General features: G+C 39.2%; 1 protein-coding gene across 3 annotated transcripts in view; it reads right to left on the minus strand.

Moving 5' to 3' along the window:
• The window catches only part of KCNQ1 (potassium voltage-gated channel subfamily Q member 1), a 459,783-nt gene extending 432,971 nt beyond the window's left edge, over nt 1–26,812 (minus strand). For 2 of the 3 annotated variants that reach the window (XM_070764772.1, XM_070764756.1), the window contains exon 1: nt 26,040–26,485. In XM_070764772.1, the coding sequence (XP_070620873.1) occupies nt 26,040–26,407 (368 nt within the window). In that variant the 5' untranslated portion in view covers nt 26,408–26,485. Of the gene's footprint in view, nt 1–26,039 lie in introns of all 3 variants that reach the window. The other variant, XM_070764765.1, reaches the window with a different exon arrangement.
• Between the last annotated feature and the right edge of the window lie 852 nt (nt 26,813–27,664).

The raw sequence follows: 27,664 nt of genomic DNA on the forward strand, positions 1-27,664 counted from the left end.
TAATGGATAAGCTTCCGCATAAAAACATCCAGGATAGGACTATAAAAAACCTGTGCTTGGTGCCCTTGATGAACAAACTGTAAACTCAATCCAATCAAAGTTTCCATTTTTAACAGACAAAACCCAGCCAGGAATAATATGCCACAGGCAAATGGAATAAGAAACAAAGATTGACAGGCATAAAAAGAAAACTAATCAGAAGAGAGAATTTATGTAAAGATCAGGATATTATTCAGCAAGGAAAATAGTCAGAAATGGACTGAAATTAGGAAAAGAAATAGATTCCACTTGTTATTTGATACATTAAGATATTCTTTAAGTGACAAGAGTATGCTATCAGTAACAAACATAAGACTCCTATCTAATATTACAGTTGCAGGCTTTTAGGATATAAACATTAAGGAATATTTAATAAGTAAAACAAGATGCTTAAAGGCCATAACTATTGTGAGCTTATTACAAGATGCAACTGCTGATCTTTCTTCTTATATCTTAAAAAACATCATTCAAAACACCAAGCTTTAGGTCTCAAATATTGTCAGAAGTGGACTAATTACTGGTTGTAGTTACCAGTTGTGTTTCTGCATATATCTTGACAGTATCTTTGCAGGGAAGACCTATCCTGACATATACAGTAAACATGCCTTATATTGCACTATTTGGCTTCTACTTGTTCCGTTCCATAATGGAACAGTGTAATTGGGCTGTTTTATTGAGAAGGTCAATAAAACACAGAAAAATAATAGTATATACTCGAGACCAAAGAGTTTCTTTAGGGACTGATAGACAAACAAAGAAAGTTCACAGAAATTTTGTTTTTGTACATGATAACTGCAGCAAGATTATTGCAGGTGTAAAGATGGAAAGATTCACAGAAAGGATATAGAAGGAATTGGAACTGACATAGAAACACAACACAATATAATTATATAGAATTTGAGACAATTGAGGATATAGGAAAGGGACCGAAGATCGCATAGGCAAAGAACATCAGATATTATATGCACTTGGCTGACTGGCGAATACAGCACCAGAGCCATTGCATACAAACTGCACAATTGGTAGACCACTACCAGAATGGCGCACCTTAGCGCACCAGTAGGAACCCACCACTGCAGTGGCTACATCGCATAGGGATGGTCCTATTGTCGGGAACTGAAATATTCCTGCAGTCATGACTGCCAACCATAACTTTGGGGAATGCCATAAGTACTATTTGTTCAGTGCTGCTATAATTATGAATGGTCATTGAATGAATAGCCATAACATGAGGACAATCTGAATGTAACACATACTAAAAATCGCTTAGTTACATTTTCCAGAAATTTGAGTTTGACACCATAAATATACAGACGATTCCTTTCCCCTTTCCAAGGAAATTGATCTTGACACTGATTTCTTACAACTGAGAGAACAAACAAGGCAAAGTCCAATCTAAACAAGGTAAACTTGTTCAAAACACTGATCAGAGAATTAGAATCAACCTATGCTAAAACAGAATTATAGTCTTTGTATATTTTTGGCTTGGCTCCAAACCTGAATATCCAGATTTCAGAAGCAATGATGTTAAGTTCAGCAACCCATTCTTTATGTAATGACCTTCAAAACTACTTGGAAATTCACAAGCAGCCCTAGAGGAAACTAACCAGGGCCTGATGGGGCAAATAGATGAATAACTGTCAACAGAGCCTCATGATCCAGAAACATGCAACTGATGTACAATATACAAAGGTCTTCCAGGCCATGATTTTTAGAAGGAGTCAAAAAGGACCTCAAGATTATGCACCAAGTTTGTTTGTGGCAATGCCACCTCATCCAGTGCCAAAAATGATAAAGTCCCAGATTCAGAAGGCCTTAAAAGCCAAAAGTGATGACTTTTGCCAGGGTTCAGTTGATTCTATAGGAAGAGGTAAATTAGAACTGTTTTAGTTTCCCAAAAGGTATAAATAACTACATGAAGTCACCTATTTTGCTCTTCAAAAGCCCATTTAAACCTGGCATAAAATCGGCCTTATCCTAGTACAGTAGTAACACTGAATCATCAGGTATGTGATGTTCCTTTAGAAGCAGAAAATAAATAAAATATTAAAGTTTACTCCCCAATTGTATAGTTACCTACCCTGTTGTAGACAACAAATAATCAACGTGAAAGAAAAACAGAACTTTTGTTTTATTACATGATAACTGCAGCAAGATTATTGCAGGTGTAAAGATGGAAAGATTCGCAGAAAGGACATAGAAGGAATTGGCACTGACATGGAAACACAACATTTGGACACACTTCTGCCGGGTCCAAAAGAAAAAAAAATAATTTCCAAATTATAGAATTATAGAATTATAGAATTATAGAATTATAGAATTATGGAATTATGGAATTATGGAATTGTAGAATTGTAGAATTGTAGAATTATAGAATTATAGAATTATAGAAGTATAGAAGAATTATAGAAGTATAGAAGAATTATACAATTATAGAAGAATTATAGAATTATATAGAATTTCAGACAATTGAGGATATAGTAAAGGAACCGATGATCACATAGGCAAAGAACATCAGACATTATATACACTTGACTGACTGGCGAATAAAGCACCAGAGCTATCACGTACAAACTGCACAATTGGTAGACCAATACCGGAATGGCGCACCTTAGCGCACCAGTAGGAACCCACCACTGCAGTGGCTACATCGCATAGGGATGGTCCTATTGTCGGGAACTGAAATATTCCTGCAGTCAGGACTGCCAACCATAACTTTGGGGATTGCCATAAGTACTATTTGTTCAGTGCTGCTATAATTATGAATGGTCACTGAATGAATAGCCATAACACGAGGACAACCTGAATGTAACATATACTAAAAATCGCTTAGTTACATTTTCCAGAAATTTAAGTTTGACACCATAAATATACAGACGATTCCTTTCCCCTTTCCATCAAAATCCAAGGAAATTGATCTTGACACTGATTTCTTACAACTGAGAGAACAAACAAGGCAAAGTCCAATCTAAACAAGGTAAACTTGTTCAAAACACTGATCAGAGAATTAGAATCAACCTATGCTAAGACAGAATTATAGTCTTTGTATACTTTTGGCTTGGCTCCAAACTTGAATATCCAGATTTCAGAAGCAATGATGTTAAGTTCAGCAACCCATTCTTTATGTAATGACCTTCAAAACTACTTGGAAATTCACAAGGTTATGACCAGACAGCTGGCTATGATTGCTCATAGTTGCTCTTTGCCCAACCAACTTAACTGCTGTCCCTAAACACAATTCAAAGAACTAGTTAAATCTAGTAAATTATGGAATTATATAACTTGGAATCGAAGTTATTCTAAATATCACATTCTTCATTATGAACCTGATACTCCTGTTTTACCCTGATTATAATAGATATTCCTTGAGAATATGAAAATTGACTCTTTGGTGGCTATAATCAATGTCTTACGAGGTTTCTCACTGTATGTTAATTCCTGGGTCCCTTTCTTAAGAACTCTGGGAGATGAAATGTCAGAAGAGATAGCCAAGAGTGCCATTGGAGGGAGACAAAATATAAACTGACCAAGCACATGTAAGACCTCATGTGCGGGAATCATACTGGAGAACAAAAGCAGTGAAATCCATTTTTATCATTTCCATGAAATAGCCATCCAGTAGCCCCTTTGCAGATGAACTATTCCTTGCTTGGGGTGGACAAGCCCAGCATAGGACTATTCATTGAGCCACTGTGAAAAATGTTCCAGATATCTAGCAGATAATGTCACTCAGATTTACTCATAGCTGGACTGCAATGATTTACTCATAGTAGGACTGCAAGGTGATTGAGAAATGTCTTTGCTTAGTTTATGGAAAGCTCAGCAACCATGGACTGAATCAATGTATGATGGAAGCAATCACTGGATGCTGAAGTTATACTTCTCTGTATTCTCCAATAAAAATCAAGGTACAAAAATCTGTAACTAATCAGCAGTACCAGTAAAGACAGAAGAACCCTACAATAAATGTGAAATGTGTTATTGCTTAATTATCATTTGTTACATTTCTTGTGAAGAACACCAAGGTACAATTTCGTATAATAGTCAAATTCTGCAAATCAGTGTTTCCTAAATCTTCCATTGGTTCTGCCTGAACAATAATAGAAATTGGCAGTTCAACAAACTAGATGGCATCAAGTTGGGAGAGGCTATTCTAAAAATGTGAACTCTATGAGAAAGAAATAATTTATCAAAAATATTTATGCAGTTAAAAACAGATTCCTAAAAAATTATCCAACTTTTGCCTTATGAGAAGAGCCCCCTCTCTCTCTAACCTTTATGGAACTGAATGGAACATAAAGTATATGAAATGGAACTATTTCTAACATCGTCTCCACCTGACGATTGTGGATTCCCTAGTTTTCACCCCAGTTTCATTTTGGAATTTAAATCTGAAATGAAACCACAATTTTAACTAGGTATCAACTCATTAAAAATCAATCAAGAAACATTATAATGCTAATGAGATACATGTTTTTAGAGTAGGCATTTCCAACCCTCATTCTCACATACCATCACAAAAAACTTGTTAGAGTTAAACTAAAGTCCATTCTTCTTCATGCATGCCCCTACAGCCCCCAAACCAGTAGTGGGTTCTTAAACCCTTTGCTACCAGTTCACATGTGCAGAAGCATCCCGTACAGGTGGACGGGTGGGTGATTCTTAGAACCGGGCCGAACCTGGAGCAATCCACTGCTTTTCCAAACACTTGAAAAGGAGTTTGACGGCCTCACTTGATTGGCTAGGGAGAGATGTATATTTGAATATCATTAGCATAATGTTGACACTCCACCCCATATGATGAATGACACCCAGCAGCTCCATATAAATCAGTGATGGCGAACCTTTTTTTCCTTGCGTGCTGAAAAATCAGCTGGCCAGCACACACATGCACATTAGAGCTGAACTAGGGCAACGGCTCACATGCCAGCAGATATGGCTTTGCATGCCACCTGTGGTACCCATGCCATAGGTTCGCCATCACTGATATAGATGTTAAATAAAAGTATATGTGGTAGAGGTTGAGGCGTTTCTCCTGAGGGCAGCACCGCCACCCCACCTCCCCAAGAAATGTCTGGAGCTAAACCCAGAGGAATAAGAATCACTTCAAGACAATGTCCACCATTTCCAAACTCTGAGATAGTCCAGAAGAATACCATGGATAATAATTTTGAAGGCTTCTATTAGCCCCTTGAAGCAAGCAAGGTTAAGAAACAAGCATAGCAGTTTATTGTTGTAGGAGGAAATAACAGAATCTTGAAACCCTGATGGAGTTTCTCTCTGACACATTTTATGTGAAACAAAACTGAGGCAGAATTATGTTGAGATTTTTTTTTCTTCCAAAAAAGCTCCTCCATAGCACCTCACTCCTTCCTTTCTCCTTCACAATCTAATTTCCCATTCTAATCAAGGAGAGAAGCAACCTGGAATTATGGACAATTAACCAGTGGAACAGATATTGTGGGTGCTCCATCATTGGAGGTTTTAAAGAAGAGATTGGACAACCATTTGTCTGAAATAGTATGGGCCCATAATAGCGGACCTATGGCAGTCATATCTGAGGGCACATGAGCTGTTGCCTTATGTCAGCTCCAGCACACATGTTCACACTGGCCAGGTGATTTTTGGTATTCCAGAGGGTGGGGGGGAGGTCGTTTTCACCTTCTCCAGGCTTCAGGAAAGCCTCTTGAAGCCTGGGGAAGGCGAAAAATGGCACAAAGTATCTATCGAAAATTCAGAAACAAACTTCTGGTAGGCCCATTGGGCCCAGCTTTTTGCCACCCATATGCTCCAAAGGCTTCAATGAGGTCTGTATGCATGCACAGGGAGCACGTGTGTGTGTGTTGCACATGCATGTGTGAGGGGAAGCCATTGTATTATGAGTGTGGGCACGCACATGTATGTTATTGTGGGCACGCACACTTTTTTAGTACCTGAGCAAAAAAAGGTTTGCCATCACTGGTATAATAGGCCTATAGCTTTCATTCCTTTTATATTCATATGCTTCTAAATTACCATAAACACTGTTTCTCCAATTTCCACTGAACACCTACAAGCTAAACATTTCAAGATTTCTACCGCATAACCCACCACACAGCTTTTAAGTCTGAATGACCAATTTTTCACTGCCTAGCAATTAAAAGCTGATAAGAGGCCTGTGTTGTTTGGGAATTCTTTTCAGCTCGAGCAGGGAACTGTGGAATTACCAGCCACTGAAGGTTTTTATGACATTGCTTTTTTTGAACGCACAGACTAAGGAGAGCTGATAAGAACTTATGTATGCTTGGCTGGTGTTTGCCCATGACCAAGACTGTTGACAGGGGGTTCATTGTTGTGAAAGACACTAACTAATCCCCAAGGACACCCTGGAACATTCCAACACTTTTCACAGAGGTGCTACTTTCTCACTGAATTTCACTCCCCTGTGTACAGAACAGAAGTAAAGTAGTAATAAACAAGCAGCAAACTAAAAGCAATCCTAGTTTACTTCTGACATTCAAGAAAATCAATGCACTTTTCTATGAAATAAGACCCACTCAATTCAAAGGAGACTATTGCTAGGCAGGAAACAATGGAATTCTATCAACATTTGGTTATGCTTTGTTTTTTTTTCCCTACAAAGGCCAAAATTAAATACTTACAATAATCTGTTGCAATCTTTCAACAGTTTACCATTTGATTTTTTTTTACTTGTTGCAAAACTAAATAAACTTTCATCAAGCATTATCTTTTGAATATGCACCAAATTACGCTGTAAAGTTGTCATGCATTGAAATATGATAATCACTTTCCTGCATCCTATTTGTACTATCGATAAGCATTCATAATGCCCTTTTGTTTAACAAATTAAAGCAATGTTGGATTAGCCTGTCCTTGGATTAATCAGAGGTTATTGGTTTAACTTTAATTTTCAGTAGTTTCTGCTAAATTTAATATAAAAGGGGATTTTTTTTCATCCTATTTGGCAAGGGAACATGAAGTCAATATGTCTGTCTAGCCTTCATAGCTGCAAAAGTTTGTTTGTTTTCTGTATGTATATATGTATGTATGTATGTATGTATGTATGTATGTATGTATGTATGTATGTAGTGAAGGGCTACCAAATTTTTTACTACCACACTGTGGGCGTAGCTTATGCAGGATGCCCTGCATTTTCTTTCAACACTTTCAGTGCAAATTGGGTGCTCTGGGGTGGAGCTCCATTTTTGCTACCCCACTGTGTTCCCCTCCATCTGAGCAGCAGCCCCCCTCTGTATGTATGTATGTATGTATGTATGTATGTATGTATGTATTGTATGTATGTATGTATTGTATGTATGTATGTATGTATGTATGTATGTATGTATGTATGTATGTATGTATATTTGACATAAAAATTGACCGTAATTACATAAAAACCATACATACTTACAATCAACCTAATTCCTGGCCTGCTGGAAAAACCAGGTCTTAACAGCTTTCTGGAAGACCAGTTGGGTGGATATTTGGGGGAAGTTGGTTCTAAAGGGTTGGAACCGCATCAGAGAAGGCTCTTCCCCGAGGTCCCACCAATTGACATTGTTTGATGGATGGGACCTGAAGAAGGCCAACTCTGTGGGCCCTTACTGGCCGTAGCAAGATATGAGGGAGGAGGCAGTCCCGTAAATAGTCTGGCCCTGAGCCATTTCAGGCTTTAAAGGTGATAACCAACACCTTGAATTGCATTGAGAATCATAGTTAATAAGCCATAATTAGATTTTTTTGGACAGAAAAACAATACGATTTGTGATCTATTTTAAAAAAGGGGGAAATGTTTGTATTGGCTGTGTTTTCATGTATCTCATTCCCTTAAATTTTAGTTTCATTTTTTCACATTTCACTGCTATAAAATATTTCTAAATTAAAAGCACAAAAGATACAGCTTGCAGAATTGGAAACTGCATGCTTCAAAAATTCAGAAGTGTATTAATACCTCTCTGCTACTTGAAATATCTATGTGTTTTTCAGGCTTTTGCCCAAGCTATTTTTTAGATTTTGTTGGTAGTCAGAAAAGACATTCTTGCTGCTTTATTGAGTAGCAGAAAGATCCTGTGCTCATACCTGATCAAAAGCATTTCTTCCAAATCATTTTCAGAGTGTGTATATTCTTCATGCATGATTCTTTGCTCACTATTAATTCTAAAAGCATCTCTTTTTTATAATACTTTAGCAATTAAAAAAGAAAGGACAGAAACCAGACGGAAGTAGCAACCATGCCTTGCTTCTGTTTGCAAGAATTAGAAAAGTTTTTTATTAATTTATTTTATTTATTCATTTAAAAGACTTATATAACCACTCATCTTAAAAGATACAACTTTACAATAGTAAAATCAAACTACAATAGAAACAAAAACCTGTTTCCTTCTGCTCCATTGCAATCATTGTCACACTCTTCAGGTTCCAGCCTCATCCTATCCCGGCACTTAGCAAAAGAGTAACCTCTTTACCACATTTTCGCAGGCTATTGATTAGAAATCAGAAATAAATGTTTGTGCGTGGTAAACAAAAAATCTACCTTCTGTTCTAAATGTTTGGAAAGCAATAGCACTTAAACTTATATACTGCTGAAGTTTGCACACAATACAACAGTGATTGGTCTCATTCGAGACAACTGCATACAGACGGGATGAAACCGCATACAGACGGGAGGTTGAACAACTAGCCTTGTTTTGCAACTGCAACAATCTAGAATTGAACACACTCAAAATCGTAGAAATGGTGTAGACTTTAAGAGAAACCCTCCCATCCTACCACCTCTCACAATAATATACAACGCAGCATCAACAGTAGAGGCCTTCAAATTTCTAGGTTCTATCATATCTGAAGACCTAAAATGGTAACCTAGCATCAAAAATGTCATCAAAAAAACACAACAAAGAATGTTCTTTCTGTGCCAACTCAGGAGGTTCAAACTGCCCAAGGAGCTGCTGATACAGTTCTACAGAGGAATCATTGAGTCTGTCATCTGCATCTCTATAACTGTCTGGTTTGGTTCTGCAACCCAACAAGACAGACACAGAATTCAGAGGATAATCAGAATTGCAGAAAAAACAATTGCTGCCAACTTGCCTTCCATTGATTACCTGTATACTGCAGGAGACAAAAAGAGGGCTGTGAAAATATTTACTGACCCCTTGCATCCCGGACATAAACTGTTTCAACTCCTACTCTCAAAATGTCACTACAGAGTACTGCACACCAAGACAACTAGACACAAGAACAGTTTTTTTCCTGAACGCCATCACTCTGCTAAACAAATATTTCCCTCAACACTGTCAAACTATTTACTAAGTCTGCACTTCTATTACTACTAGTTTTTTCTCAGCATTCCTATCACCCATCTCCTCCCACTTATGACTGTAACTTGTTGCTTGTATTCTTAAGATTTTTATTAATATTGTTTCCTCATTGCTTATTTGAACCCTATGACAATCATTAAGTGTTGTACCTCATAATTCATGACAAATATATCTTTTCTTTTATGTACACTGAGAGCATATGCACCAAAGACAAATTCCTCGTGTGTCCAATCACACTTGGCCAATAAAGAATTCTATTCTATTGTATTCTTTAGCTGATGGAAATGGGCATTGAAGGTCTAAGGGAGAAAAATAAAATAAAAGAAGACTAAGCTGAGCACAGGGTAAGGACAAGATGGGAAATCCTCCTAGTGAGACATACTCCCCTCCTATTCTGTGCAAGCGATGCAGCAAAAATGCCAACCTTGCTATACTTCTAAATAAATTGAAAAGAGAAAAACAAAATTAATGCAAAGTTAAGGTCACATCATCACTTAAAGTCAGAATCTGATACAAAGTGGCTCAAAATCACGTAGAAATACATTGTTTTTCGTAAATGCAACATTTTGTTAAACATATTGCAGATGCATTCATTTGGAAAAACAAACCAACAATACAGAGACAAAGAAATGAAAATTATGTATTAAATTGGTGACACTGAGATATGCCTGTTATCACATTGTTATTTATCATTGTCTAAAGCTAATTGTAACTTTAAGGATAATAGGGGAGGAAAAAGCCAATTCGTATGTTGAAACACTGAAGTTGCATTTTCTGGTATCCACAGTTAGAAGGATCAGTTAGGAGAAAGATAGGTTCCCGAAACTTTGAACACTTGCTGGCATTTAAGATAGAGCAAATGAGGAAAAAGTATGAAAATATTCTAACAAGTGAGGCAGCTTTCTGTTATAACTTCCATTTGGTTAGGAAAAACCAAGAGATTTTATTGACAAAATAGGAAGAGGGAAAGGGCAAAGATTTGTATTTGCAGTTTCATGAGCCATTTGTCTTTTATACATTCATTCCATTTGAAGTGTCCCTATTTCATTTTATGATAGCATAATAACCTGGCAGGTATGTAACACACGTCTGGCTATGCAGGAGGGGGGGGGTAAAAACGAACTAAAAACACTCACAAGTGTTAGTGGTGGTAACATTTGGTCAAAGAAAACTTATTAACCAAGTTGGCAACAAGAAAACAAACGACTATGCAATGAAAACAATAATATATCATGATTGGGGGTTTTTATGGTTTCTGGGGGGTTTTCTAGATTTTTAATTAGTTAATTGGATTAAGATATTGTGTGTTGTATATTTCATATGTTGTGAGCCACCCTGAGTCCTCGGAGAGGGGCGGCATAGAAATCTAATTATAAATGAATAAATAAATAAACAAACAAATAAATAAATAAATGAATAAATGAATAAATAAATAAATAAATATAACAGTAGAAATAAAAACTGAAAATAGGACATATACAGAACTGTAAATTTTACTGTTTATTCTATATAGTTTATATAGTCTTCACTACCAAGACTTAACTGCAAGGAAATCATATGATACTTATTATTTCACTTTTACAGTTCAGTGACCCATTTTCACACGTTTCCATTTCCCATAATCAGAATTTAATTTTGGATTTTTTTCTGTGCTTGACGGGGCAATCCTTCAGTAAACTCCCATTGTTTTTCATGAATTGTAATGTCAAGTGCCAACTTCTTTAACATTCTCCCATAAAAGAACATTCTCCCAAAATCTGAAAACTGGATTATTTTCTTTTATGCTTTATTCCTGTCCATTGCCTTCATGAGGTTTTTCATTAATCCCAAGTTAATGTGGGTAATGGAGATAGGAAAATCTTGTTGCTGTCTACAAGTGCTGGATACTTTACATTTTCATTCCCTTGGTTGAAGTGTCTCTTGTAGCAGTCAGTTTCATTTGATATACAGTAGTGTAATTCTTTTCCACGAAGCAGCAACGCTTAGTATATCCACCTTGAAGACCAAATAAGATACCAACCACTTTCAGGTCACCACAGATTGACCATTGATGTTGACCATAGTTAATGCATCTTAAGAGCTCTTTCAAGTTTTCATGTTTCTTTCATTGCAACTGCATAAGCAACTGGAACGGATGGTAGCTGATTGCCATAATGCATAATGCTGATTGCCATGGAAGCATCAACAAACAACCTCCACTCATCTGGATTATAATCTATATTGATGGCCAACATTAAACCACAGATGTTGTTACAAACAGCAATACCACTTTCCTGGTCAAAGAATGGAAGAAGATCTTTTTGGCAGTCACGGTATAGAGATGTATGAACATCACTTTCCAGGAGATACCACTGCTTTAATCTTGAACCTAAAACTTCTGCCTTGTTCTTTGGAAGATCCAAATCTCTTATTAGGTCATTCAATTCAATTTGTGTTATGGGTGCAACTCAGCAGATGTGGATGGCAGATAATCTGGGTCATGTAAATCTGTTGGTTCATCACTACAAACTTCCTAGGGTTCTTCCTTGCTGGACTCAACTAAGATTCAGGCACTTTTGGAATCAGTAGTCCTTCTCCATGATGTACTGGACGTATTGCTGATGGAATGTTTGGATACTGCACAAACAACTTTTTTTTTCTTATTAAGACCTTTCTCAGTTGGAGGCACCATACAAAAATAACAATTACTGATATGATGTGTTGAGTCTCTCCAAATCATTTGAACTGCGAAAGGCATAGAAGGCTTTTTCCCATTCAACCACTGGACAACTCTCAATCCACATGAATTATAGCATATGTGTGGTGCCCAGTTTTTGTCCTGGTCTCCTATTTTGCAACTACAGGCATTTCCCTCCTGTTGAAAGCCATTCCATCAGATATAAGAATTATACTCTACCTTCTAACTTTTATGAAGCATTTTAAAATGTACTATTTGGAGACTGAATGAAGCATGAATGCAAAGAAGGTGCACCTGAGATCGAAGCAAATCCAATTGTTTAACAACACAAGCATTATGAACTTATGACCTAATATTATAACTGCTGGTAGCATCTTTCTTTTTATATATATTAATACTTTGGGTACTTTTTTACTGTATTGTTACATGAGACATATTGATATTTTTGCTACTTTTCTTCTTTACTATATTGGGATATACAATATCTTGTTGCTAGTAAGCTGTTTAGAATCTGGTGATTAAAGCAGCATAAAAATACTTGTAAATTTTAATTTTGAAGTCAGAAATTAAAATAAAACAAAACTTAATTCTGATTTATTTAATTTTGTAACATCATGCTAAAATATACCGGTATTATAATCCATGCCACATATATTTCCTTATTTTCCTTTATTTGTTGGTGTATGGAGAGGTATCACACTGATGTATTTTTGTTATGTTTTCACTGTATATTTTATTGTTCTGCTATTTTACTTATGCTAACACATGGGATTACATCATGGCTAGTTAAGTGGCAAATTGCTAAATTTAGCAAATAAATGTGAGTTAAAATGCATTAATTAGGAATAATTTTGAATTAGTTTAAAAATGGACATAATTTAGGTGAAGTCAAGCAAAGTGAAATCAAGCTAGTTCAAATTTAACCCATCACTAAGAAAACTGAATATTCCTTCTTCCTCAAACATGAGAATCTTGTACATGAATTTACTGTGGAAAACAAACATGGGTTTTGAATAGATGCTCTAGCCACAATCCAACTACATTTAATCTACCTTCCGACAAAATCAAGTGTATCTTACTCAATTCAAGTGTGATTGGTCAAACTTCAATATTTTAAATTTTGAGTTCTGTTCGATTATATACCAACTTATTTTAAATTACACAATACACTGACCACTTCTTTGTCTTTGCAAAGTATTCAACATTGCAAACTAAATAGTTATTATTTCCTATAGTTGGATATACAGTGATACCTCATCTTACAAATGCCTCATCATACAAACTTTTCGAGATACAAACCCAGGGTTTAAGATTTTTTTGTCTCTTCTTACAAACTATTTTCACCTTACAAACCCACCGCCACCACTGGGATGCCCCGCCTCCGAACTTCCATTGCGAGTGAAGAGCCCTTTTTTGCGCTGCTGGGATTCCCCTGAAGCTCCCCTCCATGGGAAACCCCACCTCCGGACTTCCGTGTTTTTGTGATGCTGCAGGAGAATCCCAGCAGCACAAAAACAGGCACTTCGCTGGCAACGGAAGTCCGGAGGTGGGGTTTCCCGGTAAGGGGAGCCTCAGTGAAATTGCAGCATCGCAAAAACACAGAGGTCTGGAGGTGGGGTTTCGAGGACTTTGGTGTTTTTGCGATGCTGCAATTTCACTGATACTCCCTTCGCTGGGAAACCCCACCTCCGGACTGCCGTTGCCAGCGAAGCACTTGTTTTTGCGATGCTGGAATTATCCTGCTGGGATTCCCCTGCAGCATCGCAAAAACACAGAAGTCCGGAGGTGTAGTTTCCCATGGTGGGCAGCCTCAGGGAAATCTCAGCAGTGCAAAAATGGGTGCTTCGGCTGGCAAAAGGGGTGAATTTTGGGCTTGCACGCATTAATCGCTTTTCCATTGATTCCTATAGGAAACATTGTTTCGTCTTACAAACTTTTCACCTTAAGAACCTCATCCCCGAACCAATTAAGTTTGTAAGACAAGGTATCACTGTATTCCACTGGGAGCATTTCCATCTATATGTGGGTATATCTTTATACCCACATATAGAGAGAGGGGCGGCATACAAATCCAATAAATAAATAAATTTGACAAATGTGACAATGTCTCCAAATCACTCAATCTTGAAAGAGCTTTTCATCAGTACTGGAGCTAGGACTGGAAAAATGAAGAAAATTAAAAGATGCCAGTTCTGAACAGACTTCACTTAACCTAAGAGTTAAGTACTGTCTACACAACTCAAAGGTTTAAATATTATATTAAAAACATCAATTGAGCCAAGATTGCATATAAGTAGTCCTCAACTTACAACCTCTCACTTAGTGACCATTCAAAATTACAATGGCACTGAAAAAAATGACTTATTGTAAAACTTGTAACAATTTGCTTTCCAGAATTCATACAGTATGCATAGTTTCCAATTTTTGATGCAGGGTAATCACAAGTATTCTTCTTGCCTGTATAAAAGCTATATGTGCATTTATTCAAGCTGTTGGAATACTAGAACGGTGCCTCTAGTATTGCTCAGAAACCAGGTATTTCTGAAATTTAGTTACCGCTTGACTTATACCTGAGAATGTTGGTATTCACATAATTATACTGACCCTGATCCTGCTTGCAAAGAAATGAGAACACATGGTTGGTTCCCTAAAATGCCAAATAACCTGTTTGGAAGACCAGGCAAATAATCTTCTGTGTAGTGGAATGATTTAATGACGGTCTCTCATCAACCTTGCAATCAGCCAGTGAATCATATTCGACCTAATTAGAGAAGACACATTCAGTGTGCCCTGACTTGATCTTATTTCCTGAACACAAACAAATGAAATAGGTGAAGGGTTCTCATTAGCTTTTTCTTTTAACATTTCCAGCCTGTGAATTTTTCATGAACACCTTTGTAACCTGCTAGTTTTAACAGCTGAACTTTCCCATCATTATGTTGAAACGCTATTACACATGTTTCACTCTGTCACATGGCATTATTGCTATTATGTAGAACTTATCTTTTTATGACCATCAAATCTCTTCTAGACAAAAAGTGGTTTATGCACTTAGCAAAATAAACACACAGAGTTTGCCTTTACCTCAGCATTCAGTACAGGTGGCGTGAAATACGAGACACGTTTTTTTAAAAATACTGTATTGTCTTTTCTATTATATGTGATTATTTAGGTTGAATTCCAGACTGAATTAGAGAAGAGAGATCATTATTCATTTGGCAAAGCTCCACTACAATTCCCCACAATATAATTTGCTTTATAGGGTTGTTCAAAAGATAAATATGATTGCGAAACAAGATAGAAAACAATCTCATAATTTTATATCTCACAAGACACACAGAGAGAGAACAGCTGTAATTCATTGTATCTGGACAGCACAAGATTGACTTTCTCAAACTTTAAAGCTATTTACTTCATATACACAATGACTAAAACTAAGCCAAATTGAAATCAGTGAGAGGCTTCATTATAAAATTCACTGGAACAGAGTGGGTGATTATGGATCCCAAACATTTCCTCCATACTTGCTTCCAGATAATCAAATAACCCAATTAAGTGTAAGGTGCTTAAGGACTAATGAAACCAGCGTAACTAAACAACACTTAAGTGTCTTTGAGTTCTTAAGTGTTAGAGAGTGACTCATAACAAATACAACCAGGCCTAAGTTTTGTATGTATTTATAAATATGAATAAATTACATATCATGATTTGTATTAATATTATCTTAAAAACTTTTGATAAAAGATAGCAGGTTGGGAGTATCAATAACAATCACATCATCTTTGTCTTTGGAACTCAAGTATTTTTATTATATAAACCTTCATGCTGTTCAAAAGATGTTAATAATGCTCCCATATTAGACTGTAAAAAATATGACTTCAATAACCGAGTTGTCGAAGCGTGGAACTCATTACCGGACTCCATAGTGTCATCCCCAAACCCCTAACACTTTATCCTTAGATTATCTATGGTTGACCTATCCAGATTCCTAAGAGGTCAGTAAGGGGCGAGTACAAGTGCACTGGAATGCCTTCTGTCCCCTGTCCTATTGGTCTCCTATATCTCCTATACCTTTCTTCTATTCCTATATCTCTTCTTCTATTCTTTCATTCTTTCATTGATATGTTCTATTACTATATCTTCTTTTCTATTATTTCTTAAATATATTTTACTATGAGTATCTCCTCTATAACCTTCATCATGTATTTTACTATGTGTATATAGATATGTACCCACTAAACCCTCTTTGTGTATTGGACAAAATAAATAAATAAATAAATAAAATTATAGATTATACAGGATATCTTCAAATTTGGCAACTTTAACACTTGTGGACTTCAACTCCCAGAATTCTCCATCTAGCCAGCATAGCTTTTTCAGATTCTATGATAGAACAAAGTCTTATTTTATCTTTTAAAACAGTTTAACAACAGCTAACTGTAGTCAGTATGACAATTTGGGATAACTTTTAACAGAGAGCAAACTAAAATGAATTAAATAAATTAGCAAACTGTCATGGAAAAGGAATAAGGGGGAAATTTTAAAAGAGAAGCATACCCAATCTATATAACCTGGGTGGAAGTATCAATGTCCTTAGGAAACGGCACTGCATAGGTGTCCTATGCAGATAGGACTATAAAGGTAATAGCCAACACCTCTAATTGCACTTGGAATGAAACTGGAAACCAGTGCAGCTCATACAACAGAGGTGTTACATGGGTAAACCTAGAGGACATATCATTGTGTGTGCTGCCACATCAAGGACAAATTATAGCTTCTGGGTGGTCCTCAAGGGCAGCCTCATGTAGAGCACATTTTTGTATATCCAGCATTTTTTCCTATTAACAGTGGATTTATACAGTTCTCTGTATAAATGGCAAACTTCTTTCCCTTCGAGTTCCTCTCTACAGTAATTCAGGCCCTTGTTCTCACAAGTCTAGAATACTACAGCATGGTCTTCATCAGGGGTCCTCAAACTTGGCAACTTTAAGACTGATGGACTTCAACTCTCAGAATTCTCCAGCCAGCTTAGCTAACTGGCTGGAGAATTCTGAGAGTTGAAGTCCACAAGTCTTAAAGTTGCCAAGTTTGAAGACTTCTGGATGTTCCCCTTAAAGACTACATGATGTTCCCCTTGAAGACCACCCAGCAGCTGAAGTTGGTTTAAAGTGAATTGGCCACTGCACATTAGACTTTCCCAGTAGGAGAAAATCACATCAGGCCCTGAAATAATTGTCACTGAGTTTCCAGGTACAATTAAAGTGCTGGTCTTGACCTATAAAATAGATGACCTTGATGGAAATATGCAAGAACTATTGCCTAAGCAAAAGGATCTGAAATACTTTTATGTCACAAAGAGATAACATTTGGAAGTGACTCAGGCAGATTTTGACTGGAGCAAATCAGACATGCAAAATTTTATTATAGCCAGCCTCAGTAAAAGTATCATTAGCCTTCATCTAGAATTGATTTCCTGGTCTGGTATAATCCTTCATGGCTTGCCACCAAATTACTTGCAGAGCCCTGTCACATATGTTTCTAATTTTAATACAGCTATAGATGTGTTAATTTCTATTCTATACTTGGTAAATCACCCAAAGCCTTTTGAAATTTTATGCAGGGGAACAAATGTAACAATAAACAAAAATAAACAAATTATTGATGTCTTACTAAGGTATGCCCCAATCGTTCAAAGTAGGAAATGACAAAATATAGTTATAAATCCTGATAACTCCTTATATTTGTCCCTCTCAGTCTCCCCCTTTCTATCTCTCTCTCTCATCTACCTTCCATCGTACCACCACAAGTGGTATCAATTCATAGAATCAGAAGCTTTTGCATCCAGAATTTATGGAAATTCCAGCTCTAGACTATTTTTCTTTATTGCATTAAGTAGATTTATATAGCAAAGCATCAATTATATCTATTTCTTGTACTCAGACTGTGAGTACTGTTTGTAATATACAGTAGTCTATTGATAAGATTATATTAAAAGGCAAGCATTCCAGAAATATTGAGAAACAACAACAGAACCTCCATAAAACCCTTTGGCAAAAAAATACTAAAGCAGGGGAAAAAACATAATGAGAATGAAATCTGCCTATACATACCCCTATTTTTCGGTGTATAAGACGCACCCTTTTCCTCACTAAAAAAGGCTGATAATTAGGGTGCATCTTATACTCTGAATGTAGCTTCAACCCACCCACCCCCAGCCCTAACTGGCTGCTAACGATCTTCCCAGCTCTTACCTTGCAGGCTCTTTCATTGTTTCTCTCTGTGAAGAATGTTTTCCAAGCCCTAAGTCTTTGCAGGGTTTTTTCATTACTCTAACTTGCTCTGAAGAAGTTTATTTCCAGCTCTAACCAGGTGCTAACAATGTTCCCAGCTTTTACTGGCTTGCAAGCTATTTCATTGTTTCTCTCTGTGAAGAATGTTTTCCAAGCCCTAAGTCTTTGCAGGGTTTTTTTCCATTGCTCTACTTGCTCGATTGTTTCTTTCCAGGTGCTAGTGATGTTCCCCTCTCTTACTGGCTTGGAAGCTCTTTCATTGTTACTGTCTCAGAATAAGGTTTTTTTTAAGCCCTTAACCACCGCAGAAAATAATGTGCTGAAGCTGACCAGACTAAGGATGCTAGCCAGATGAATACCTGGTAATCAGATTCTTTTCCCTATTTTCCTCCTCAAAACCTAAGGTGTGTCTTCTACTCTGGTGCGTCTTATACTCTGAAAAATACGCTAGTTGCTAACTAAAAAGATGGTATATGGGGCAGTGGGGAAAATACCAGCTCTAGGCTGTGCAAAAATTCATTTTGGACATGTAACAGGAAGGCAATTAAAAGTAACCACGAAATGCAGCTGACTTTATAAACTGGATCAACCATTCAATGAAATAGTTGAATGGAGTCAGATGGATTCAAATCAGTTTTACAGTCTAGAAGTCAAAGGCCCTTTTCATTAAATTGATTGGGGGGAAAATCAAACTGAATTGGCTTATTGTTATAAATCATCAAATAAATGACTCATGGCATATCAAAAATTCAAATTGGGATCACAGCCACTTTATACATGTCTACAGACTATAGTGGTGGGAATCTTAACCAGCAGTACTCCATACTGCAATATTTAGGGTCAAAAACCAGTTTGGTATATTTATCTTCAGTACTTGAGGATGTACATAACTTTGAGCTGCAGTATATCCCCCCCTATCTATCTATCTATCTATCTATCTATCTATCTATCTATCTATCACTTCTATCTATCCATATATCCATCTATCCATCATCTATCTATCTATCTATCTATCTATCTATCTATCCTGTCTTTATTATTTTATAAAAAAAACTCAAGATGGTAAACATACCAAATATGCCTTCTACTTCCTGTTTCCTACGTATCTAATTGGTTCTTTTGCAGTGCCGCTTTTTAGCCAGGAGGAGCCACTCTAATTAGCTTATTTATGGAACTCTTTTGAATGTTTTATAGGATCCCAACAGATTGTATTAATTCAGTGAATACAGGTTTCCAAAGTTACTACCAGACTCATGCTTGGCATCTCTATTTAGCAAGGCCACAGAAACAATATTTGGGTCTGTTAGCCACACTGCAATGTTGATGTAATGATGTAACCAGATTGATAAGAATTCAGAAGACAGTTCTATAAATAGCCCCTTGCTTTAGAAGCTCATCTTATTATCAGTGAAAAGAACCACTTCTTTGCCAATTACTGGAAAGCCATTAAAAAGAAACTAACAAAGTTTCCATCAAACTTTGAAGCAAACAAAGATGTAATCAATTTGGGAGTAAGTTGGTTCTAAATGGGAAATAATTCAATCACTGATACCCACTTTCATTTTAATAAATCTTGTTAAAGAACACTCTGGAAAAAATATGTTTAGAAGAATTATTTTTGGTTGAGATTTTTGGTCAAAGAGCTGGACATTTGGCATCTATAACTGGATGGACAGAGATGTTGAAGTAGACTAGCTAACAAATCAATGAGATTGCTCCACATTAATCATCCCTTTGAGATGTTCTCCTCTCTCCATTGGCAACCATCTACAGATAGTTCTCGATTTACAACAGTTCATTTAGTGACCGTTGAAAGTTACAAAATCACTGAAAAAGTGACTGGTGACTCTTTTTCACAGTTACAACCTTTGCAGTATCCCCATGACCATGCGATCAAAATTCAAATGTACTTGGCTACTGATTCATAGTTATGACTGGGGTTACGTGATCACTTTTTGCAACCTTCTGACAAAGCAAAGTCAACGAGGAAACCAGATTCACTTAACAACCAGGTTGCTAACTTATCACACTGCCAAAAGCACCAAAACATGGTTCAATGACCATGGGATTACTGTGCTTGATTGGCCAGCAAACTCGCCTGACCTGAATCCCATAGAGAATCTATGGGGCTTTGCCAAGAGAAAGATGAGAGATGTGAGACCAAACAATGCAGAAGAACTGAAGGCCGCTATTGAAGCATCCTGGTCTTCCATAATACCTCAGCAGTGCCACAGGCTGATAGCTTCCAATTACTGCATTGAGGCAGTAATTGCTGCAGAAGGGGCCCAAACCAAGTTCTGAGTACATATGCATGCTTATATTTTTCAGAGGTCTGATACTGTTCTATGTACAAGACTTGTTTTATTGATTGCATGTAATATTCTAATTTTCCGAGATTGTGGATTTGGGGTTTTCATGAGCTATACCCAATAATCATCACAATTACGACAAATCAGGTTTGAACTATCTTGCCTTGCATGTAATGAGCCTCTCTCATATATTAGTTTCACCTATAAGTTGCTACGAGTTTCACCTCTATCAGGGATGGGTTGCTACCAGTGCCGTAGGTGACTGTGTACCGGTAGTGGCCACCAGATTGCACAATTTGCATGTGACTACTCCTTTGGGCACCACCATCTTTTTTCTTTAATTTTTGGTATCTTTTGCTTCCTGAACATGTGCAGAAGCAAAATCTCCTGAGGGGACGCGCATGAGAGAGAGATTTTGGTTATTAATTTTTTTTGCTCTTGCACATGTGCAAAAGCAAAAAATTACCAAATTACCAAAATTCCATGCACACACGCATGGGTCTGCAGAGAGGGGCGGCATCCAAATATAATAATAAATAAATCCACTTGCAAAATTTTGGTACATTTTTGCTTCCTGCGCATGTGCAGAAGCAAAACTACACAGGGGACGCCCGCATGCACATGTGTAGCATGCCCGCACACGCAAGATGACTCAAGCTGTGCATGCAGGAGCACCAATACAACTGTTAAGAGCAATCCGCCCCGACCTGTACACTATATTCTTATGTTATACCCAAGATCCCATCTTGATAAATGGCTTGGATTAGACATATACTAACAATCCTACATACAAAGGCCGTACATTTTATTTCGCTACCACTGATATTTCTTGTTAAGGCCACAGCTCAAAACAGCTTTGCAAGGTTCATAACAACTGCTATTTTAAATGTACCAACATGAAGAAACAAATTGCTTGTGTTTCTCCTAAACAGAATGTCACAGGCAACTAATGCCCTGCTGTGTTTCAGGATATACTTATGCTCTCAATTCTTGGCACACAAATATATAATCTGTATATGAAGCAGAAAGATCTTTCAGTGTTCAGAAGATAAAATATGTGCTCACCACTTCTAATCTTACCAGATAAGAGGCAAAGTACAAATTATTACTGGTAGCAGGAAATTGGTTAATAAAGTCCTTCTGTTTTTAAAAATATTACCCAAAGACTGATATAACAGAATAAAACTTCCCCCTTTTTTACTTGTCAGATCATATTCACCCAATCAATACAACTTTTATGTTTTGGGAGAGAGCAGAATAGAATTTTTAGCTAAATGACCAAAGTTCTGAACAGAGATTTCAATCACAATATAGTGATACCTATTCTTACAAACTAATTGGTTCCGGGACGAGGTTTGTAAGGTGAAAAGTTTGTAAAACAATACAATGTTTCCCTTAGGAATCAATGGAAAGGTGATTAATGCATGCAAGCCCAAAACTCACCCCTTTTGCCAGCCGAAGTGCCCGTTTTACGCTGCTGGGATTTCCCTGAGGCTCCCCTCCATGGGAAACCCCACCTCCGGATTTCCGTGTTTTTGTGATGCTGCAGGGAAATCCCAGCAGTGCAAAAATGGGTGCTTTGCTGGCAATGGAAGTCCAGAGGTGGGGTTTCCCAGCTAGGGGAGCCTCAGCAAAATCCCAGCATCGCAAAAACACAGAAGTCCTCAAAACCCCACCTCCAGACTTACAGAAGTCCGGAGGCGAGGCATCCCAGTGGCTGCGGCTTGGGTTTGTAAAGTGAAAATAGTTTGGAAGAAGAGGCAAAAAAAATTTAAACGCAGGGCTTGTATCTCAAAAAGTTGTATGATGAGGGGTTTGTAAGACGAGGTATCACTGTACAGAGAAACTTCTTCAAAGGTTAGCTAATTACCACAGTTTTTGCCTTCATCCAACTTGCCTCAGTTTGATTAAATTAAAAGATGACAAGATGGATGTGATCATCTAAATACATTATGTTCAGTGATAGGATCAGACCTTATACCATAGGATTAGGCCACTTGCTATTCATGAAAGAGTGTTTTAAGTCGACAATCTGTTGGGCTATATCATTTTAATTCGTAACAATGTGTTTCATGCGCTTACTGCTTATAAACCATTGTGGGTTTCTACTGGTATGCTAAACAAGTCACAAATGCAAACTATGGTCTGTGGCTAGTTTAGTAAACCAGTAAATTAAACCTGAAAGTGTGTTGTGTGACCTTAATGACTGCATGCAAGCTCAGACCAGCAGTGGGTTGCTCTCGGTTCAGACCGGTTCTTAGAATCAATAGAGGCTCCACCCACTCACCTCGGACAGTTCTGTGCATGCACAGAAGCATCACGCATGTGCGCAAGCCGATAGCAAAGTAATTCAGTACCCACTGCTAGCACTCTCAAAGTTCCAATGATTTTCTGTGGCTAATTCTTGCCATCTGTTACCCATTCTGAACTACCATTTTTCTGTCCCTTTTGCTCTCTTGGTGCCATGCTCCTTTTCATTCCTGCTCTCTCTAAGAAAGCTGAATTCATATGATTTACCGTAGTTTAGATTGAGCTGTTCAAGAGACTAGACGAAGCAACTTTAGAGTTTAGGAGAAAGCCGGGCACTGATCAAATTAATCTGTGATTATTTGGCTTGGCTTTAAGATTGATTTATTTGGGGCATATTCAACACTGTAATTAAACTATGGGTTAGTGCAGAGACAAATGATTTTGCATTCCAGATTCCTACTTCAGGCATTCCACCTGCACGTTTGAAAAGGGAAATACAAGTTTAGCAATTTTAAAGAGGAAATCCGGAGAAAATCAGGGTAAGCAGAAGTGAGTGAGAAATAGGCATTAGGTACTTTTCATTCTGTAAGTTTTAAAAAAACAATTTCTCTTCTTTAAATATAAGGGGAAGCACTATGGAATAGGAAATGCGTGTGCACTGCACGTAGGCCAGTCTAGAGCAGAAAAAGGATGGATGGAGAAAAGGATTAAACATACTTTGTCACCATTCTATCTCTCTAACCCAGTGTTTCCCAACCGTGGCAACTTGAAGATATTTGGACTTCAACTCCCAGAATTCCCCAGCCAGCAAATGCTGGCTGGGGAATTCTGGGAGTTGAAGTCCAGATATCTTCAAGTTGCCAAGGTTGGGAAACACTGCTCTAACCCACTCAGCTCATAAACCACATTTTACCTCTTGCTTTTTAAGAATCAAGTTATATGGGCACTGTGTAGTTCAAGGCCTCAGCTCCAAATAATGAATTGACCAATTCTGGCAGATGACTTAAAAGTTCCTTCCCACAGGCAACAAAGTATTGGCTCCGGTACAAATGAGCAAGTATAGCTTCTTAGCACCTTGTACTTTTGCTTTGCTAAATGGATTATGAATGACTGGAACAAAACAAGAGTCTCTATCTTCCCTGTGCTTTCCCGTACTGTGGCATATCTACAAAAAAGGATTTGCAGAATTTGTGCAACTGGAGTCTTGAAAGAGCCCTTGGTATAGGCAGTTGCTTACAAACACTTTGATGCTTTACAATTTAGCTGTGATAGAAGTTAGGGCACAAGCTTACCCTTTAAAACAGTGGTCACCAACCAGTGGTTCGTAGACCACTGGTGGTCTGTGGACCACAAGTAGCCTGCGAGAAAATTTTGGGGATCTGCAGAAAAATTATTTGCATTTTAAAATTGCACTGAATACTATTTATCTTTTTAAAAAATCCTATTAGTGCTCCATGGGATTTAGGGGTCCAGACAGGACCACACTCTACCGCACAACTCCCAGTGACCAATAAGGGCCTTCTCCAGATCCCATCTGCCAAATAATGTTGGTTGGTGGGGTCGTGATGGAGGGCCTTCTCTGTGGTGGCTCCAATGCTCTGGAATCAACTGCCTCCAGACTATCCCCACCTTACTGGCTTTCTGGAAAGCTGTTAAGATCTGGCTCTTTGGCCAGGCCAGGGGCCATTAGGTTATCATCTTGATTCGGCCATGAATGATTGAGAGATGCATATGGCATTTTTTAAGGGTTATTAATAATAAACATTTATTTATAATGCCCTTTTAACAAAGGGCATAGCAGCAAGCCATATACAACTAACAAAGACAGACAGTATACAATATACACACACACTTAACTAGAACAACATATAAAAAACCCACAAACCTTGTTGAAACTATTCCCAACTACCAGACTCTGTAGTATCATCACCTAACCCCCAAAACTTTACCTTTAGACCATCCACTGTTGACCTCTCTGGATTCCTAATAGGCTAATAAGGAGCGTGCATAAGTGCACCAGCGTGCCTTCCATCCCCTGTCCTAATGTTTCACTTTTACTAATATCATGTATATAAATATTATATCTTTGTATACCACCAATACCTACTTGGCAAAACAAACAAATAAATAAAATGTACTTTGAAACTGTTATTTAATTGCTGTTTTTATTCTAAGCTGCCCAGAGTTGGGTGGCATATAAATTTTATAAATAAATAAAATAAATACATAAATAAATAAAATTATGAATTTGGTGCTCCCTGAGGTCCGAAAGGTCGGTGAGCCCTGCTTTAAAACCCCTGTTTCCAATGGCCTAGGCAGGAGCTGAACTCCAGTGGACCAACTTACAAGTCAAACACACCACAAGTGCGGGACTGCGTTTCTTCGCAAACAGCCCAAGCTTGTATATTTTTACACTCTGGCTGAAGGATGGAAGTCTTGGGCAGCCCGAGTGCAATTTTAGGAAATGGACAGGGGAGGGGAATGGGACGGAGGGGGGGGAGGCCAGTGTGTAGCTGGCCTTCTGCCATACAGGCTGCCGGCTTAGTTATCTTGGGGGAGGGGAGGTGGGGGGGGAAGAGAGAGAGAGACTCCTTTCCGAGTCTACACAGCAGCCACATGGGGCTACGTCAATGGCGGGAGGAAGACCTCTCCAGCTATGTGCAAACTGTTGCACTTGCCAGGGACCTGAGGCATCCCACAAATCTCCAACTCTTGGAGAGCAGAAAGAGAGGGAAGGAATGAGGACGGCCAATCTCTCTCTGTCTCTGTCTGTGTCTCTCTGTCTGTCTCTCTTTCTCTGTCTGTCTCTGTCTCTCTCTCTCCCTCTCTCTCTCTCTCTCTGTCTCTCTCCCTCTGTCTGTCTGTCTGTCTGTCTCTCTCTCTCTCTCTGTCTGTCTGTCTCTCCAGCCCACCCTTTCCCAGCGCCTTCACGCCTTTCCTATGCCAGGAACGAAGCGCCGGCGTTCCCCCCTCACCCCGTCCGTTTCCTCCCCTCGACTCCGGGGAGGCCGCCGGGAAAGGGAAAATGGGGGGGGGGACGTTGGGAGTCAGCCGCAACCACCCCTGAGCAGGAAGGGGGCGGAGGCTGCGGTGGCGGCGGGACCGGCCGGCGCGAGTCTGAGAGCAAAAGAAGAAGAAAAAAGCGGTGGGGACTCACACGGTGAAGTGATAGACGAAGCACTTCCAGCCGGTGGGTCTCTCCAAGAAGTTGTAAACCCGGCCTTGGATGTGGCCGCGGGTGAGGAGAGGTCTGCGGACGCTGTAAATGGAGACGCGCGGGTCCAAGCTGATCGGCGGGCGCGGGAACTCGGCACTCATCACCACCGTGGCCGCCTCGGCCACTTCGCCGCTGCTCGGCGGCGGCTCTTTGGCGCCCAGGGCCCCTGAGGGCGAGGAGACGGAAAAAGGCGCGTAGTGGGCGTTGGGGGCGTTCTCGGCCAGCTCCAGGGCGGAGGGCTTCAGGCTGCCTTTCCTGGAGGAAAGGGACAGGCGCCCCAAGCTCCACGCCTTGGAAGAAGACGACATGGTCCCGTCCTGGGAAGCCGGGGGTGGGCGAGCCGGGGGAGGGGGTGGCGAGCGAGAACGCTGCGCTCCACGGCGGGCGAAGGCAGCGGCGGCTGGAGAGTCTCAACCGACGCGCGCTGGCTCTCAACACTGGCTCGCCCGCTCCGTGCCCGGCGGAGAGTTTCTCCTTGGGCCCTGCCCACAAAGGGGGAGGGCTCCTCGGGAAAGGTCCCAGTTCTCCGGTTCGCCGCCCAAAGGATTAGGGCCGCGGGAATCCATACGCGTTACGGTCGCCCTCTAATGAGGGACGACCTGCGAGTATGCGCCTCGTGGCTCCTCACCGACCGCTCCACGTCGAAATGAGTTACGTCTCGTCCTGCACCTTAAGCAGCAACAGCCTTTAGAGTCGGACAGTGAAGGGCTACCAAAATTATACCAAAGGGCCACCTTTACACAGTGAAGGGCTACCAAAATCCTGCATAAGCTACGCCGCTGTGGGCGTGGCTTATGCAGGACACGCTGCATTTTCTTTCAACATCTTTCAGTGCAAATTGGGTGCTCTGGAGTGGAGCTCCATTTTCGCTAGCCCATTGCCCACCCCTGCCTTTAGACCAGCGCCCCACCTTGTTTTGCTCATGCCCCACCTAAGCATCTCTTAAATCCTGATGCCTCAGGACTGACATATAATTCTTACTATTCAAAAAGTGACCTCCTATTCATGTGGAGGGAGCTCCAAAGGCCATTAACTTGGTTTAAAGAAGGTTCCAATTAAAAATAAACTTGTCTTCCCCACCCCTGTAGGCCCCATGTTGGGAACCAGGGCTTTAGACTTATATGTTGCTTCACAGTGCTTTTACAGCCCTCTCTAAGCAGTTTACACAATCAGCATCTTGCTCCCCAAAAACCTGGGCCCTCGATATACCCACCTCGGAAGGATGGAAGGCTGAGTCAACATTGAGCCTGGTGGTGAGTTCTGAACTTCTGAACTACAACTAGCAGTAACCAATGTGCCATCCCAGCTCTTACCCCCTAAGTAGCCAAATCAGGGATGATTTGCCAAAGGATGCCAGCAAAAGGGCCACAAAGGATGCCAGTTGACCTTGACTGACCTTGAAGAAAGCAAAACTCAGTCAAAAACTTGCTTCCTGTTTGGATGGAGAGATCACCAGCAACTCTCGGAGTTAGGGAAGTGAAGCACATCAGAAGAAAGCATGGCAAACAATTTCTTATTAGTTGTTCCCCCACCCACCCCCACACACATCACAAACACGCATGTGA

This window comes from Erythrolamprus reginae, chromosome 1 (assembly GCF_031021105.1).
Source record: "Erythrolamprus reginae isolate rEryReg1 chromosome 1, rEryReg1.hap1, whole genome shotgun sequence".
Lineage (NCBI taxonomy): Eukaryota > Metazoa > Chordata > Lepidosauria > Squamata > Dipsadidae > Erythrolamprus > Erythrolamprus reginae.